This window comes from Schistocerca americana, chromosome 7 (genome assembly GCF_021461395.2).
Source record: "Schistocerca americana isolate TAMUIC-IGC-003095 chromosome 7, iqSchAmer2.1, whole genome shotgun sequence".
In the NCBI taxonomy this organism is placed as follows: Eukaryota; Metazoa; Arthropoda; class Insecta; order Orthoptera; family Acrididae; genus Schistocerca; species Schistocerca americana.
In genome coordinates, this window is record NC_060125.1 from 605,190,516 (window position 1) to 605,209,364 (window position 18,849).

General features: G+C 40.5%; 1 protein-coding gene across 2 annotated transcripts in view; it reads left to right on the forward strand.

The window, feature by feature from the left end:
- The window catches only part of LOC124621876 (CRAL-TRIO domain-containing protein C3H8.02), a 69,425-nt gene extending 51,726 nt beyond the window's left edge, over nucleotides 1–17,699 (forward strand). For both annotated transcript variants that reach the window (XM_047147342.1, XM_047147341.1), the window contains exons 4-5: nucleotides 11,395–11,606; nucleotides 17,363–17,699. In XM_047147342.1, coding sequence (XP_047003298.1) covers nucleotides 11,395–11,606; nucleotides 17,363–17,459 — 309 coding nt within the window. In that variant the 3' untranslated portion in view covers nucleotides 17,460–17,699. The remainder of the gene's footprint in view (nucleotides 1–11,394; nucleotides 11,607–17,362) is intronic.
- The last annotated feature ends 1,150 nt before the right edge of the window (nucleotides 17,700–18,849 follow it).

Consider the following 18,849-nt stretch of genomic DNA (forward strand, 5'->3'; position numbering starts at 1 on the left):
TCCTAAGAAATATTTATATTAGATATTTAACAATCAATACCAACCCTACTTGATATAATTAATCAGTTTTGTATGTATGCTGCCAAGGTATTAGGCCTTTTCATAGATTCCTTAATGATGGAAGAGATGGGCACATCAACTACTAACAATTTCCTGACCAAAAATAAAAACTATTTATTCTTCTTTTAGTTTCTGTATCCACAAAGTTCTATTTATTACTTTACTCTTTAATTGCAATTAATTTCAAAGTCATGAGACACCATAATTCGACACACATTGCAATGATCAAAGGACATCTGCAATATTATCCAACTGCAACTCATCTCTCTGTGTAGCAGCATGTGTGGATACATGACCAGCTGTAGTGTTTTTGCATTTGTCTGCATGTAGATGGATTAGCAGTTCCATTGTGCTTCTGTCAAGTGATGTATGTCATTGATGTACAATAACAAAACAGAGAAAATCCCATTATTTACACAAAACACATTCTGTATTCAGAAACACTTGAAAGGATGTGAAGGCCAGTTTGCAACTTATGACATGGTTTTATTTTTCACCGTGTGTTGTAGGTGAATTCTCTCTGTGTCAGGTTATTAGAGGGCAAGATTTTTTTACTGTAGAAGAAGAAAACTGGCATAAGAGACCTACGGGCAATCAGATTATTTATGATGGCAATGCTACTTGTTGCAAGTCTTTTCAAGTTTCTGTGCACTGTGTCAGAGTCTAAAATTTGAAAACATAATTTGTTACCTTCCTGTGTTGTATTATAAAAAACTTTGGTTATTGTAATGAAGAGGATTTGTTTAAGGGTGTAATTCAGTGAGAAGGATGTTTGTGATCTGATAAGATGATTGATGTGAGAAGTTAATATTTTCTTTAGTTTTATCAGCTGAATCACTTGCACAACCTAACATAATGATGTTTGGTGGTTTAGTTTAACGCAGTTCTTGTTTTGACACAGTGTGACATTTATTACTTCTCAGTGATCTGCTTTTGGACTACTTTTAAGGATTGCTGTTTGTAATAAAATGGCTCGGAGTCTCCACATGCTTTTGCACGAGCTGAAAATTAAATGAATTTCAAAAGATAACCATTTAAAAGGCATCAAATGCATGGATAGACTTTGCAAGTGGCTTCGTTACTGACCAGAGATACCAACCAAATGCAATGCTGCAGCTACCCTAGAATTAGTCACACAAAGAAATGGAGGCAGGAATTATTCCAGTGCAGAAATGACTACTCAACTCCCAGTGTTTGTAAGTTTAACAGTAAACGGCAATTATTCACTTTGTACATTATCATCAAATCAGCTGGTACTTACAAAATCTCAAATACTGCTTAAGAGCAAGGTTATAATTAACCTGGCAGCTATGTTGCATAAAATCTGCGAACTTTTCCAGAAAATTCCTCAAAAATTAAGTTTTAAAACCAAAGTTCCAAGTGGAGAATTAATCTCAAAAGTTGCAAGTCTAGATTGCTGCAACTAATCGTAACAATATATTCAATGCTCACATGACAAAAATATGACAAAGTCCACAGCCTGCCACATGTAATAACATGCAGTTAGGATGAATGGGCATAGGCAGAGGGTGCATACTGGCAACTCGCAATATCCTGTTGCGGAGCATGTTCTACAGCATGACAGTCGTTACCACAGTGCCTTATGCCACCACACATGGATCTGGATTCTTCCCCCAGTCACCAGTTTCTCAGAATTCTGCAGGTGGGAACTAGTTCTACAATATGTCCTTGGTTCTTGACAACCACATGGCCTTAATTTACGTTAATTTCTTCCATCTCAGAATTTCTTCACAGTAACTACTTCTTTCTTCACTCCATTTTAGTTTTCTATGTCTTTCATTTTCTTACCTATCAGTTTTTCCCTGTCCCCCTCCTACCTCTGTTATGTGCAATACACTTAGCTTCTCACTTTTATTAGCTCGTACACAATGTTTTAGCAGTAATCTCTGTCTTGCATGTTACCCTGTCATGCACTTTTAAGCCCTCAGGTTTTCAAATCTCATCCGGTGCAGTTCCCAGCAATCAGTCTTCCCTTCTCATCCCGTCCGGTAAGTCTCCCTTGACCCGTGGTTCTGAGTGTCTTACCTAAAATCTACCCCTTTTCCTACACCTCTACAGTCCTTTTCCTTCAACCCTCTTCCTTCCCTTTCCACCCTTCTACCTGAAGAAGGTGTCACTTGCTCCAAAATCGTGCATAATTATAACCTTCTGTTATGTGTGTATTGTGTCACCGGTACTAGATGTGATAAATACAAGTCCCAATCCTTACAACTGTTTTCAAACAATTTTAAAGTTGAAAATGAAAATATTTCATGTTCCTGCCTCCAAGATTGGTTGAAAATGTTCTAAGTATTTCATGGTACTGGACATGAAAACAATAAATCCCAAAGATGACATGGTCAAAATTGTGTGCAGACCACCCCAACCCCTTTCTCTCTCTCTCTCTCTCTCTCTCTCTCTCTCTCTCTCTCTCTCTCTCTCTCTCTCTCACACACACACACACACACGCATGTGCGCGCATTCAAGGCTGCCAGAAAATCTCCTGAATGCCACGATAAAGATGGCCCCCTAATGAGACCTTGCTTAGAAAGTAATCAAATGAATGAACTTCCGTTTCTTGGAATGTTTAAAATTACTAATTTCTGCTGTATGTACATGTATTATACTTCAGTTTAGTCCAGAATTTTATCGGCTTTCCATTCCTGTATGCAGATTTCCAGTCGGGCAAATAGATCTCTCGATATTAATGAATTTGTCCATTTTGAGACTACTTGGCCTAGTTTCTTTACCAAAAATTAATAATAAAGTAAAAAGAACATAATACTCAATATTTGCTGCCACTAGTTTTGATGTTTAAATGATACTTTTGGCAAAATTCAGGTTTTTGTGGCTCAGAATGCATATCCTGGCTTGTAGTTCAAGCTGTGTACCATTTATCAAAATCACTTTGATATGTTCTGACTGCATTTTGTGCTCTAGCCATAGACACTTTGTTTATTACAATACAGCTTTATGTTCTAAAGATACTAATTTTTCAAATATATTTTACATGCAACACCTTTAAGTTAAATGCCTTTAAAACCACTACTGTGATTAAGGATACAGGGTACTTATAAATGGTGGAAAAATCGAAATTTTTTTATGACTTTATTGTATTCTATAGTCTTTCCTGATTACATTAATGTATACATTATAGGGTTTCAAATAAAAAATGACCTATATATACAAAATTTTAAAGTTACGGTCATGTGTGCGACCACACCTTTATTTCTGTTATGGAAACCAGTATTATTTCGAAAAGAACTGTGAACTTTCTGTTTCCAGTGATTATACTTATGATTTTATACGTTGGTAACATTGCAGGTTTCTAGTGTCTGTTAATGATTATCTTTGCTAGTATTTACTTTTGTTTCGCTGAAGCAGTTTGTTCATGTGTTACTGAATGTTTGTTGCCCATGCACTACATATATTTGTGGAAGTACATATCCTTTAGTATGCAATAAATACAAACTATGCCACACATCAAGAAATTCAATAAAAGGAAATTCCGTGGTAACCAGTTCACAAACAAAGCAAGCCACACTGTTGAAAGTAACCTATGTATCAGTTCTTCAGGAAAGAAACTCCCACATGGCACGCGTCCTGGTGATTCAAATTTTTGTGTTAACAATGACGCTGTTTGTAGTGGATTTGTTGTTGTTGATGTGGGCATCTTGTCTTCTTTGATAAAGGAAGTGACGAAATGTAAACAATGTGATGGTGTACGCTGTCTGGAAATAACTGTACAACAAAGTAGCAGAAAGGGTTTAGCGTCAAAATTAGTTGTTCTGTGTAGATCCTGCAATAAATCTACCTAGAAAATGACTTAGAACATTGTGCATAATTTATATGGTGTCAATTTGAAGTTAGTTTATGCAATAAGAAAAGTAAAAAAGACTGCTCAAACGTTTTGTGGTTTGATGGCCCTTCCTCCTCCTCCCAGTAGGTTCAGCAGGTACATAAAAATACTTTTAGGTGCCTTGACGGTTGTGTCTAAAGCATCTATGATACATTCAGTAGAAGAAACTGTAAATATTAGTGGAACCAGGGACATTGCTGTTGCACTTGATGGGACATGGCAACGTCAAGGACATCGTTCCTTGAATGGTGGTGTAAATGCTACTTCTCTGGAGAATGGAAAAGCTGTTGATGTTGAGTGCTTATCTAAGTACTGCCACAACAGCCATGGTAACACTGAAGGAGGTATAGAACATCAGTGTTCTAAGAATTATGATGGTTACAGTCAAGGTATGGAGTGTGATGCAGCTCTACAAATATTTCAGAGTTCAGTGCCTGTTTATAACGTTAGATGTACGAATTATCTAGGTGATGGGGACTCTAAAGCTTTCAATGAAATTAATGAGTTCAATGTTTATGGTGATACCTTGGTAACAAAACTAGATTGTTGTGGACATGTGCAAAAGAGGATGGGTGCTAAATTGAGAAAGCTACAAAGAGAAAAGTAAAGAAAGTAGCTGTCTGATGGAAAATCTCTGTCTGGCAGATGCAGATTGACAGAAACTGAAATAGACCTTCTTCAGAGTTGTTATGGACTGGCCATTAGATGAACTGCACCTCTGAATGATGTTACAACAATGAGAAAAACTGTATGGGCCACCTACTTTCATAGTTTGTCCACAGATGACCACCCTGTTCGTGGACTTTGCCCTAAAGGAAACAGATTCTTGGTGTGGTTACCAAAAAGCAGAAGAAAGTGGTCAGATATACCATCATAAGCATTCTGTTCCTGAGCCTTTTATGAATGAAATAAAACCAATTTTTAGAGACCTGAGTGACCCTGTTTTTCTTAGTAAATGTCTTCATGGGGGTACTCGGAATACAGATGAAAGTTTCAACCATTGCATATGGAAAAGATTACCCAAGAATGATTTTGTAGGTCTAAATACATTAAAAGTTGGTGTACTAGATGCAGTGATATATTTCAGTGATGGAGTGATAGGAAGGTTGGAAGTCCTGAGAAAATTAGGCATAATACCAGTTCGATTTTACACAGGGTACGTGAAGGAACTTGCCCCTCCTTCTTGCAGCGGTGTACCGTAGGTCTCTAGAAGAGCGTAGCGTTCCAAAGGATTGGAAAAGGGCACAGGTCATCCCTGTTTTCAAGAAGGGACGTCGAACAGATGTGCAGAACTATAGACCTATATCTCTAACATCGATCAGTTGTAGAATTTTGGAACACGTATTATGTTCGAGTATAATGACTTTTCTGGAGACTAGAAATCTACTCTGTAGGAATCAGCATGGGTTTCGAAAAAGACGGTCGTGTGAAACCCAGCTCGTGCTATTCGTCCACGAGACTCAGAGGCCCATAGACGCAGGTTCACAGGTAGATGCCGTGTTTCTTGACTTCCGCAAGGCGTTCGATACAGTTCCCCACAGTGGTTTAATGAACAAAGTAAGAGCATATGGACTATCAGACCAATTGTGTGATTGCATTCAAGAGTTCCTAGATAACAAAACGCAGCATGTCATTCTCAATGGAGAGAAGTCCTCCGAAGTAAGAGCGATTTCAGGTGTGCCGCAGGGGAGTCTCATAGGACCGTTGCTATTCACAATATACATAAATAACCTGGTGGATGACATCGGAAGTTCACTGAGGCTTTTTGCAGATGATGCTGTGGTGTATCGAGAGGTTGTAACAATGGAAAATTGTACTGAAATGCAGGAGGATCTGCAGCGAATTGACGCATGGTGCAGGGAATGGCAATTGAATCTCAATGTAGACAAGTGTAATGTGCTGCGATTACATAGAAAGATAGATGCCTTATCATTTAGCTACAAAATAGCAGGTCAGCAACTGGAAGCAGTTAATTCCATAAATTATCTGGGAGTATGCATTAGGAGTGATTTAAAATGGAATGATCATATAAAGTTGATCGTCGGTAAAGCAGATGCCAGACTGAGATTCATTGGAAGAATCCTAAGGAAATGCAATCCGAAAACAAAGGAAGTAGGTTACAGTACGCTTGTTCGCCCACTGCTTGAATACTGCTCAGCAGTGTGAGATCCGTACCAGATAGGGTTGATAGAAGAGATAGAGAAGATCCAACGGAGAGCAGCGTGCTTCGTTACAGGATCATTTAGTGATCATGAAAGCATTACGGAGATGATAGATGAACTCCAATGGAAGACTCTGCAGGAGAGACGCTCAGTAGCTTGGTACGGGCTTTTGTTAAAGTTTCGTGAACATACCTTCACCGAAGAGTCAAGCAGTATATTGCTCCCTCCTACGCATATCTCGCGAAGAGACCATGAGGATAAAATCAGAGAGATTAGAGCCCACACAGAATCATACCAACAGTCCTTCTTTCCATGAACAATACGAGACTGGAATAGAAGGGAGAACCGATAGAGGTACTCAGGGTACCCTCCGTCACACACTGTCAGCTGGCTTGCGGAGTATGGATGTAGATGTAGATGTAGATGTAAAATGCGGCTCTAATATGGAAGATCGATTGCTTGCGTGTGACAGACAACGGGTGCATGAAGCTGAAAGATTTAGTCTTCAAGTTACCAAAGAAGCAAGAAGTGCTAAAAGGAATGTCAAGAGGAAGCTTGAAGATGAAGAAATGCTGCAGGATGAAGACTATGCTTCAGGAATGTTCTGGGGCACAGTTTAATTAGATTCATATCTTCATTCACAATTTCCCACAAGTTGTCATTTTCAGAATTCAGATACAAATATTTCATAAAGTTTATAAAGCATCGCTCTATTTATTTTCTATAACTTGCAATAGTCCATACTTATGTAGTAGACCTAAGTTTTATTGCAGAATCAACTAAATTATTGAGGGAAAAAAATTTTTTATTAGGAAAAAAATTAAAGTGTAAGATGTGATATTTTTTTATCCTTGTAATATACATAACAGGTGGAATTAAATAGGTCCAGTGCCTCAGCCATCATGTCATGCATTGTTGTTGTTGTTGTGGTCTTCAGTCCAGAGACTGGTTTGATGCAGCTCTCCATGCTACTCTGTCCTGTGCAAGCTTCTTCATCTCCCGGTACCTACTGCAACCTACATCCTTCTGAATCTGCTTAGTGTATTCATCTCTTGGTCTCCCTCTACGATTTTTACCCTCCACGCTGCCCTCCAATACTAAATTGGTGATCCCTTGATGCCTCAGAACATGTCCTACCAACCGATCCCTTCTTCTGGTCAAGTTGTGCCACAAACGTCTCTTCTCTCCAATCCTATTCAATACTTCCTCATTAGTTATGTGATCTACCCATCTAATCTTCAGCAGTCTTCTGTAGCACCACATTTCGAAAGCTGCTATTCTCTTCTTGTCTAAACTATTTATCATCCATGTTTCACTTCCATACATGGCTACACTCCATACAAATACTTTCAGAAACGACTTCCTGACACTTAAATCTATACTCGATGTTAACAAATTTCTCTTCTTCAGAAACGCTTTCCTTGCCATTGCCAGTCTACATTTTATATCCTCTTTACTTCGACCATCATCAGTTATTTTGCTCCCCAAATAGCAAAACTCCTTTACTACTTTAAGTGTCTCATTTCCTAATCTAATTCCCTCAGCATCACCCGACTTAATTTGACTACATTCCATTATCCTCGTTTTGCTTTTATTGATGTTATCTTATATCCTCCTTTCAAGACACTATCCATTCCATTCAACTGCTCTTCCAAGTCCTTTGCTGTCTCTGACAGAATTACAATGTCATCGGCGAACCTCAAAATTGTTATTTCTTCTCCATGGATTTTAATACCTACTCCAAATTTTTCTTTTGTTTCCTTCACTGCTTGCTCAATATACAGATTGAATAACATCAGGGAGAGGCTACAACCCTACCTCACTCCCTCCGAACCACTGCTTCCCTTTCATGCCCCTCAACTCTTATAACTGCCATTTGGTTTCTATACAAATTGTAAATAGCCTTTCGCTCCCTATATTTTACCCCTGCCACCTTCAGAATTTGAAAGAGAGTATTCCAGTCAACATTGTCAAAAGCTTTCTCTAAGTCTACAAATGCTAGAAATGTAGGTTTGCCTTTCCTTAATCTAGCTTCTAAGATAAGTCATAGGGTCAGTATTGCCTCACGTGTTCCAACATTTCTACGGAATCCAAACTGATCTTCCCCGAGGTCGGCTTCTACTAGTTTTTCCATTCGTCTGTAAAGAATTCGCGTTAGTATTTTGCGGCTGTGACTTATTAAACTGATAGTTCGGTAATTTTCACATCTGTCAACACCTGCTTTCTTTGGGATTGGAATTATTATATTCTTCTTGAAGTCTGAGGGTATTTCGCTTGTTTCATACATCTTGCTCACCAGATGGTAGAGTTTTGTCAGGACTGGCTCTCCCTAGGCCGTCAGTAGTTCTAATGGAATGTTGTCTACTCCTGGGGCCTTGTTTCGACTCAGGTCTTTCAGTGCTTTGTCAAACTCCTCACGCAGTATCATATCTCCCATTTCATCTTCATCTAGATCATCTTCCATTTCCATAATATTGTCCTCAAGTACATCGCCCTTGTATAGACCCTCTATATACTCCTTCCACTTTTCTGCTTTCTCTTCTTTACTTAGAACTGGGTTTCCATCTGAGCTTTTAATAGTCATACAAGTGGTTCTCTTTTCTCCAAAGGTCTCTCTAATTTTCCTGTAGGCAGTATGTATCTTACCCCTAGTGAGATAGGCCTCTACATCCTTACATTTGTCCTCTAGCCATCCCTGCTTTGCCATTTTGCACTTCCTGTCGATCTCATTTATGAGACGTTTGCATTCCTTTTTGCCTGCTTCATTTACTGCATTTTTATATTTTCTCCTTTCATCAATTAAATTCAATATTTCTTCTGTTACCCAAGGATTTCTACTAGCCCTCGTCTTTTTACCTACTTGATCCTCTGCTGCCTTCACTACTTCATCTCTCAAAGCTACCCATTCTTCTTCTACTGTATCTCTTTCCCCAATTCCTGCCATTTGTTCCCTTACGCTCTCCCTGAAACTCTGTACAACCTCTGGTTTAGTCAGTTTATCCAGATCCCATCTCCTTAAATTCCCACCTTTTTGCAGTTTCTTCAGTTTTAATCTACAGTTCATAGCCAATAGATTGTGGTCAGAGTCCACATCTGCCCCTGGAAATGTCTTACAATTTAAAACCTGGTTCCTAAATCTCTGTCTTACCATTATATAATCTATCTGAAATCTGTCAGTATCTCCAGGCTTCTTCCATGTATACAACCTTCTTTTATGTCCATGTCATGCATATCTGGTAAAAATTTGGCCTCCTTCAAATGCATAACATTGGATTAAAAGGTACCTCAATTTGAGGAAGCATTTTGGAAAAAAAAATTGCATCAGTTTCTTTGTAATTTTTTTAATAACCATAAGCAGGTTCATAAATATTCAAAATACTTCTGATTTGTTTAGAAAGTGTGCTGCATTACCTGGTATCAACAAAAACATCTGTAAAACATATACTTTATAAACAGTGCCTGAAACAAGTAGGTGTTGATTTTTACATTATATTGAGCCGAAAAAGTACACTGTATCCTTAAAGGCAGATAACTATCAGTGAAATCATCTTAATTTTCGCTTTAAAATGACACTATTGGTTGTTGTGTAGTTAGTCTGGATTCATTTTTATAGAATATTTTCATGATTAAACTATATTTTGAGACCTCTATGGATGCTGCCTTCTTAAAACGGCCAGAAGTTGCAGGTTTCCATCCAGCATGTGTTATCAGCACTAGGGCGAGGATACAGATGTTTCACATTCCGACGATGTCCCCCAATGACTCCGTTTCAGATGTACCACTGTCTATTGGTGCTGTCTATAGGCTCTTCAGCCCACAGCCCGAATGAAGCTCACCCGCCTCTAGTTGTCAGACAGCCGAGCAAGGTTGACAATGGCTGTGCCCACTCTCAGATAAACACAGAACACATGTGTGACTGTCACGTCTGCATTTTATAACTCCAACTTTTTGTAGTTGGCTGTATCCTTCAACAATACTTGTTGCATATTTACAAGTGAACAAATACAATAAAGGAAAAATGTAATTTAACGATGTTAGATACATTATCCTCTTCCTCTGAATATGCTATAGATTTATAAATAAAGATTTTATTCAGGATTTGATGTGTTCTTGAGTATATGTATCATAAGCTAGGTATTTAAACTAATTTTGGTATCAGGGAGGCTCAGTAAATCTCTTGCAAATTTATTTCATCACCAATTATGTTGTTTCTTAGTTGAGGTCAACTTTAATGCAATCTAGCAACTTTTTTTTGTCATGGAACTTTAATAATGAAAACATTCTTTGTCTTTTGAACCGTGATGGGTTATTAAATTATTATGTACGCTATGTAACATGTAATAGTCTTATAAACTTCTAACATTTCAGCGGTACATCTGCAAAATAATTGTGCGTGAGGTATGCATATGTATTCTGTATGCAGACTTTCGTTGTAATAGTTAACGTCCTCCAAAATGTTTTCCTGGAACACATTAGTAAATATTACTGACAAAATATGTTAACTTACTGATTTATTTGTCCTGGAGACTTCCTGTGACATGAAGTACAAAGTTTAACATAAAAACTGTATGAATTTAAACAACACTCCCAGTAAGTTTGCTTCCTTTTAAAGCTTTTTGCTGTTTTCCACAAGTTTTTTAATGTGTTTATTTGATATCATAGTCGGAGAGAGAATTTAGCAAGTTAAAAATGTAAAATTATAGGCAATACTATGAAAAGGAAAGTTGCCACTCACTATACAGCAGAGATGCTGAGTCACAGATAGGTACAACAAAAAGACTATCACAAATAAAGGTTTTGGCCAGTAAGGCATTCGTCAAAAATAGACAGTGCGCGCGCATGCCCACGCACACACACACACACACACACACACACACACACACACCACACACACACACACACACACACACACACACACACACAAATGCAACTTGCACACATTTTGTGTGGGTGTGGGTGTGCGTGTGGGTGTGGGTGTGCGTGTGCGTGTGCGTGTCTGTCTGTCGTCTGTTTTTGGCAAAGGCCTTACTGGCTGAGTGCTTTATTTGTGACAGTCTTTTTTGTTGTACCTATCTGTAATTCAGCATCTCTGCTATATGGTGAACGGCAACTTTTCTTCTCATAATATTGTTACATTCCATCCTGGATTTTCCATTGTTTAAAATGATAGCCAGTGGTACGTGCAATCGACTACATAGCTAACTGGTGCTCCATTTGTCTCACCTCCATGTCTGTGCTGCACCTGTATTATCCCAACAGTTTCCAATGCTGTGGTACAAAGAAATTAAACTCTGCTTACTATTTGTGTTTTAGGAAGACGCATGCAAGAGGTGCTTTGAGGAGGTGATAGACAACTTGTGCATAATATTTGACTTGAAGGACTTTGGAATAACGTGCATGGACTACCAGCTCATCAAGAACCTCATATGGCTTCTGAGCAAGCACTACCCTGAACGACTGGGCATTTGCTTGATCCTGAATGCACCAGCAGTCTTCTCCACCTGCTGGCCAGTCATTAGGGGATGGTATGTCTCTCTGCCCTGCTGGCCTCTTAGGCACAACTGCCAAAAATGAATTGTGCTGTGCACTGTAATTTATGTTTAGTTGCCTCTTTATTTCTGTTCACTTTCAAAGTATGTTTGCTTTTAGCTATCCACCTGCTGTGGTATGTAATTATTGCAAACTTTTCTTTTTGAAGAGTGTGTGTGTGTGTGTGTGTGTGTGTGTGTGTGTGTGTGTGTGTTTTACACTAATTTCATATTCTAGGAGTGCCCCTGTCTCATTATTGTAATAACTTCAAGTTGAACAAATATATTTCAAGGAAGACACAATACATGAAAGTCACAGATCAAGTAAACAGAGTAAGACGTGTGTACACTTTAAAAGTCAAATCATAACTGAGTCCAAGTCTAGTGGCTGCTGGCTGGCTGGCTGGCCGCTCGCTTAGGTAGCGCTGCTGCTGCATGGCTGGCAGACAGCGCCGCATGTAGAGGACGCGTGTAACTGCGCGGCGGCACTTTGAAAGATCGGCGAGTCACAACACTTTCCCCCCCCTTTGAAGTTTTTGCACAGGTCTTGATGGAGGTGGCCTGTAGATTGCTAATGTCCATAGGTGTTGTTTGACTGGCCATAAAGTCTCGAGGAGGAGGCTTCCCGTACGGACGGAAGTGTCCCCGATGATAACGGGTCGAGATGACAGGAGACGTGGGGGTCGAATCTGCTGGGGCCCCGTGCACCAATCTGCCCATTGCAGCAAGTCCGGTTGTTATAACAGGAGACATGGGCGATGTGTCTGCGACCGTAGGAGAAGGAGGTGAGTAGAGTTGCTCCGACAGATGATGCTCATCTGTTTCCTGCATGGGCATGTCTCCTGGTGGCGTCAGTTCTTGTGCTGGCACCGATATGATGGTGAGAGGACTGCGTTGTGAGTAATGAGAGATTCCAGTATCCCAAGCGTCAGGTAGAGCCGAAGGTGCTGTAGCGGCATCCGGAACAGGCGTTGCCTGCACACGAGGCCGAAGCTGGTCCGAATGATACACTGACTGCAACACCCGTGTCCGTCTGGATTTCATACAGACGTCGGCCACGTTGTTGTAAGATGCAGCCAGGACTCCATTTTCGCCTCCTGCCATATCCCCATACCCATACAAGGTCGTCGGCGGTGAACCGGCGAAGCGAAGGCATCCGCGGCCATGAAGTAGCGTGCGGGGCTGTCGGCCGTGTAAGAGCTCAGCTGGGCTGTGGTTGCCCATGGGGGTGAAACGGTAAGCAGCCAGAAATTGGAGAAGCTCATCATCAGCAGCAGAAGAAGCCAGGAGTTTCCTCATCTGAGCCTTAAATGTGCAGACCAGTCGCTCAGCCTCACCGTTTGACTGTGGATGGAACGGAGGGGCTGTGACATGCATGACGCCGTGACAGGAACAAAAATCCGCAAAATCGGAAGAGGCAAATTGCAGACCATTATCAGTAACAAGAGTAGAGGGAAGACCTTCCAAAGAGAAAATGCAAGTTAGAGCATTGGTGGTTGCCGCGGTGGTAGGTGACGTGCAACGCACAATGAAAGGAAAGTTAGAGTAGGCGTCAATGACGAGAAGCCAATAAGTACCTAAAAAAGGTCCCGCGAAGTCAGCATGAATATGCTCCCAGGGCTTCTCAGGCGAAGGCCACGGTGACAAAGATGATTTTGGGGCGGCGGCCTGTGACGCACAAGGGCCGCAGGCAGCGACCGTGTGTGCGATTTCAGAGTCGATGCCGGGCCAGTACATGACGGCGCGCTAGAGATTTTGTGTGAGAGGCACCCCAGTGCCCTGGGTGAAGGAGGAGCAAGACCGAAGCACGCAAAGACGCAGGTACCACAACACGCAGCAAAGCATTTTCGGTGGAAAGGAGGATAGCACCATCCCTAGCTGTGAGGCGGTAACGCAAAGTGTAGTAGTTCTGCAACGGATCAGTAGTCTTAGCAGACGGCCGATCTGGCCAACCCTTCTGAATACAGCGTAAAACCTGGGAGAAGGTGGGGTCAGAACCCGTAGCAGCCGCCAGCCGGTCCCTGGTGATGGGGAACCCATCCACAACCCGCTGCTTGGCAACATCCAGGTGGAAACACAAAAGTTCGTCCCTATTGAATGCCAGATCAGGACCCATGGGAAGGCGAGACAGTGCATCAGCATTTGCATGTTGAGCCGTCGGCCAGAAATGACATGTTGAGCTGTCGGCTGGAAATGAATCTCATAATTAAAACGAGACAAGTAAAGAGCCCAATGCTGGAGGCGGTGGGCAGCCTTGTCGGGAAGTGACGTTGATGGATGAAACAAGGAAACAAGTGGTTTGTGATCCGTAACAAGATGAAATTTGGAGCCATAGAGAAAAACACCAAACTCATGAAGAGCATAAATGATGGCCAAAGCTTCTTTCTCAATTTGAGAATATTTTTGTTGGGCATCCGTGAGTGTTTTGGAGGCATAAGCAATGGGTTGTTTAGAACGGTCAGAAAAACGGTGCGGAAGGACTGCACTGACCCCGTACTGAGAGGCGTCCGCGGCAAGAACAAGATGTTGGCCTGGTTGATAAGTCTTCAATTGCTGGAAAGCCACATCACATGACGCGGACCAGTGAAAAGGCACGTTTTTATGCAACAGGCGATGCAACGGCTGAGCCACCGAAGCAGCAGACAGTGAAAACTTGTCATAGTATGCTATTTTCCCCAAGAAGGCCTGCAGTTCCTTAACAGATGTAGGGCGAGGAAGGGCATCAATCACAGCGACAGTTTGCCAAAGCAGACGAATACCATCCCGAGAGAGTTGAAACCCCAAGTACGTGATAGATGCCTGAAAAAATTTTGATTTCTGAAGATTACACTTAAGACCGGCAGTCTGTAAGACATGAAAAAGTGTGCGGAGATTTTGAAGATGTTCGTCAGTGGTGGAGCCAGTGACAACAGTGTCATCCTGGTAATTTATACACCCAGGGACAGTGAGCAATAATTGTTCCAAGAATCGCTGAAAGAGAGCAGGGGCGCTGGCAACCCCGAATGGCAATCGTTGGCATTGATAGAGGCCGAAAGCCGTGTTAAGGACCAGAAACTGCCGGGAAGCAGCGTCGAGAGGAAGTTGATGATAAGCTTCTGACTGGTCAAGTTTAGAAAAATACTGGCCTCCAGAAAGTTTAGTGAACAATTCTTCAGGTCGAGGCATAGGGTAAGTGTCGATAAGGCATTGAGCATTTACAGTGGCTTTGAAATCGCCACAGAGACAAATATCACCATTTGGCTTAGCAACGACAGCGACAGGAGAGGACCACTCACTGGAAGTGACAGGAAGCAAGACCCCTGAAGCAGTGAGACGATCCAGCTCCCGTTTGACCTGATCACGAAGGGCCACAGGAATGGGCCGAACCCGAAAAAACTTTGGCCGAGTAGTGGGTTTGAGCATGATATGAGCTTCAAAGTCGTTTGCATGGCCTAACCCACGAGAAAAAAGGGACGAAAATGTCATCAACAAGGAATCGAATTGAGCATAAGGAATAGCATCAGAGATGATATTGACAGAGTCATCTATGGAGAACCCAAAAACGCAAAAGGCATCGAAACCGAAAAGATTCTCCACGTTACTATGGTTGACCACAAATAAGGGAACAGTGCGAATGACAGATTTGTAAGATGCCCCAGCATCAAATTGTCCCATGAGAGAAATCTTCTGTTTATTGTAAGTCCGTAATTGCCTAGTGACAGGTGCCAGGATTGGAGAACCCAACTGAAGATACGTTTGAGAATTGATGATAGTGGCAGCAGAACGAGTATCCACCTGCATGCAAACATCTCGACCAAGTATTTGGACAGAGAGGAATAACTTCCCTGAAAGGGAAGAAGTACAATTTACAGACAACACAGAATCAGAATCAGCGTCATGTTCATGAACATCATGTAGGCGGCCGGATTTGCAAACGGATGACACATGACCCTTTTTTTTTTTTTTTTTTTTTGCCAACGTTGTGGACAATCTTCTCGTGAATGTTTCGTAAAACACTGCGGACATGAAGGAAGTTGCCGTGGGTTTAGCTGCGGTTTCTTAGAGGGTTGTTTACGGTTAGGCCGAGGCTGCGCGTGGGAGCGTACTGCGGCCACGCCGGCCGGCGGGGACACGCCACACACTTCGTCAACATCGCACAGAGGTTGTTTTTCCCTGACATCGCGCCATGCCTCTATTTGCGCTCCAGTGGCGCGAGAAATTTCAAAAGACTGAGCAATGGATAGGACTTCATCTAGAGTCAGATTTGCCAACTGAAGGGCACGTTGCCTAACTTCTTTGTTGGGCGCCGATCGGATAATAGCATCCCTTACCATGGAATCGGCGTAGGATTCTTTGGGAACTTCAGTAACAAACTGACACTTTCTACTGAGGCCGTGAAGTTCAGCAGCCCAAGTGCGATAGGATTGATTCGGTTGTTTTTGACAATGATAAAAGGCAACACGAGAGGCTACCACATACGTTTGCTTTTGAAAATAGACGGACAGAAGTGAGCACATTTCAGCAAAGGACAGAGATGCAGGATCTTTCAAAGGAGCCAATTGCGACAACAACCGATACATTTGAGGTGAAATCCATGAACGGAACAGAGACTTACATGTTTGTTCATCCGTGACATGAAATGCCGAGAAGTGCTGTCGAAGACGTTTTTCGAAATCAGACCAGTCTTCCTCAGTCTCGTCGTAAGGAGGAAAAGTAGGTAGAGACAATGACGAGAGACGCCCCGCATTTTATGCAGTGACGAAATCACGAATTGCATTTGTGAGAAGTGTTGGCTGTTCTATGAGACCTTGCAATAGTTGCTCTAAAGTAGCCATGGAAACATGTGGGTCAACGATGGAAAAGAAAAATCCCATTCTCGTCGCCAATGTAATAACTTCAAGTTGAACAAATATATTTCAAGGAAGACGCAATACATGAAAGTCACAGATCAAGTAAACAGAGTAAGATGTGTGCTCTTCAACAGTCAAATCATAACTGAGTCCAAGTCTAGTGGCTGCTGGCTGGCTGGCCGCTTAGGTGGCGCTGCTGCTGCATGGCTGGCAGACAGCGCCGCATGTAGAGTACGCGCGTAACTGCGTGGCGGCACTTTGAAAGATCGGCGAGTCACAACAATTATTGATGCTTTTTAATATGCCATTCGTATTTCCACTAAAGGTAATTCCATAAATTGCGACAGACTGGTAACCTCTCTTTCTCAACTCCATGTCCATTGACAGTAGTGTCATTGTGAATGTGAAGCTGTATAAAATATATTTGGCGTGTTGTGTATACGTGGACGTTGTGGTAGATTTTAATTGTTGAGTTGAGAGAAATTTAACAAAACCAGCTTCCATTATGTTGTATTTTTTTCCTTTCTCCTGTTCTGTCACTCTGCTTTTGTTGTGTTGTTCCTCCATCACGTACAGTACATTTTTGAAAAGCAGCAGTTTTCTGTATGTTGACTAAGTCAGTAAGAAGGCAGATATTTTTTATTATTGTATGAACACTGGATAATGATAATATAATATAGTGTGGCTGCTTCAGTCTTTACACACTACAGGTCTGTATGATCTTGTGTGTCTAGAGACATCACATCTGTTCACTAATATTCTTCAGCAGAGCTATATTTAAAATGCAGATAATAAAATAATTTATTTGTATAATAAATTCTGTTTCAATATTCACCTGTTAGATAAAATTGTGTGATAAATATGAAAGACTTGTTTGAAATCAGATCAGACTGATAAATGATTTTCCTCGTTTTCCTTTTGCAGGTTGGATGAGAACACTTCCAGAAAAGTTAAGTTTGTGGATGATATAAATGACTTATCAACATATCTTATACCTGATGTTATACCTGAAAATATGTAGAATGAACAAGTATCACTTTCCCATAAATGTCGATTTCATTGTTATAGAAGTGCACGGCAGCACCAGCCGTTCATAAAATTATTTGAGCTCTAATCAAAAACAGATCATTTCAAAATATTTTAATGCTTACTCATGTGAATTTATTTAAAGTACTGGCAGTTTGTCTCTCTTGCCCATATATTGTGTTACAGTCTTCATCACTAAACTGTGTAACAGTAAAGCTAATTTTTGTAATGTGTAGATACCCAGGACTTCAGGACAAATAAGAACATTTTATAGTAAAACATGAATTCAGCATTTAAGCATTTCATCATTATTGGTATGCATTAATCCTATATATCTTCATGAGGAGCAAAATAAAAGAAGTGTAAAAACTTTTATTGTTTTGTGTAAAAATTTCAGCTAACATTGGAGAGTTGGTGAAGGCTTCATCAGTATAAATTAAATCAGTTGTGAAATGCAAATGAGTGCTTTTTTTTAGTTCCTGTATTTTGCATTTTAATGGTGTAATTAACGTAAACATTTACTTGTATTGGTGTTGTAGTTATTTTTAGCATTTTTTCTGTAGTATCTTGTGTTTTTGACCCTCAGTGTTACAGTTTTATTTGTCATTGTACATGCAGTTGCAAATGCTTTTATGGTGGTTTCGATGTGGCCTTCAAAGTTTTGAATGTTGTTGTTTTCTCTTTTAATGAAGCATGCAATGTATAGATCATTCCTTTAGTTTTAATTTAGAGCCATATATCAAAAGAGGACAAAAAAATTCTGAATTCCACAGTCGGCATCTCTTCCCAAAAATGTCATTTTTTAAATTAATGCTGAAGAGAATATGGTATGATGTACTTTTGTATCTAATCCATGAGATTGTTGCAGTGATTTACATAAATTTGCGCTGAGACCATAGTTTGTACATTGTGTTTCGATAAAACCTATTTGTAGAAATAGAAGAAAAATGTTCATATATCTTGCACTAAAACTTTATTTACTGCTGTATTAATTTTTTTAAGGATCACTATGTATCAGTGTTGTGTAGGTATATGATTCTGTAAGCTGTCACATTACTAAGTAGTTGATGACATGTTTGCACATAACAGGTGTTTTAGATTTACTTAATTTTTGTGCAAGATATTCTCTAATTTTCCAGTTAAATTTGCAAGTACACCAAAATCCTAAATTGCGCAGCAAATATTGAGTTGATCGTACATCACTCAGACATTTCACTAGTTGCTGTGGAAGTAATGAATGTGAATTTCAGTGTATTGGCATGGTACTTTGACACACATAACTTGTTTCTTGCCTTCAAAAGTCTTTGGCAAAGACTGTACTTTTTATTTTGTTAAAACTTCTAATTTTTTGTTAACTAAAGATTTTTATCATTGGTTAGGTTGAT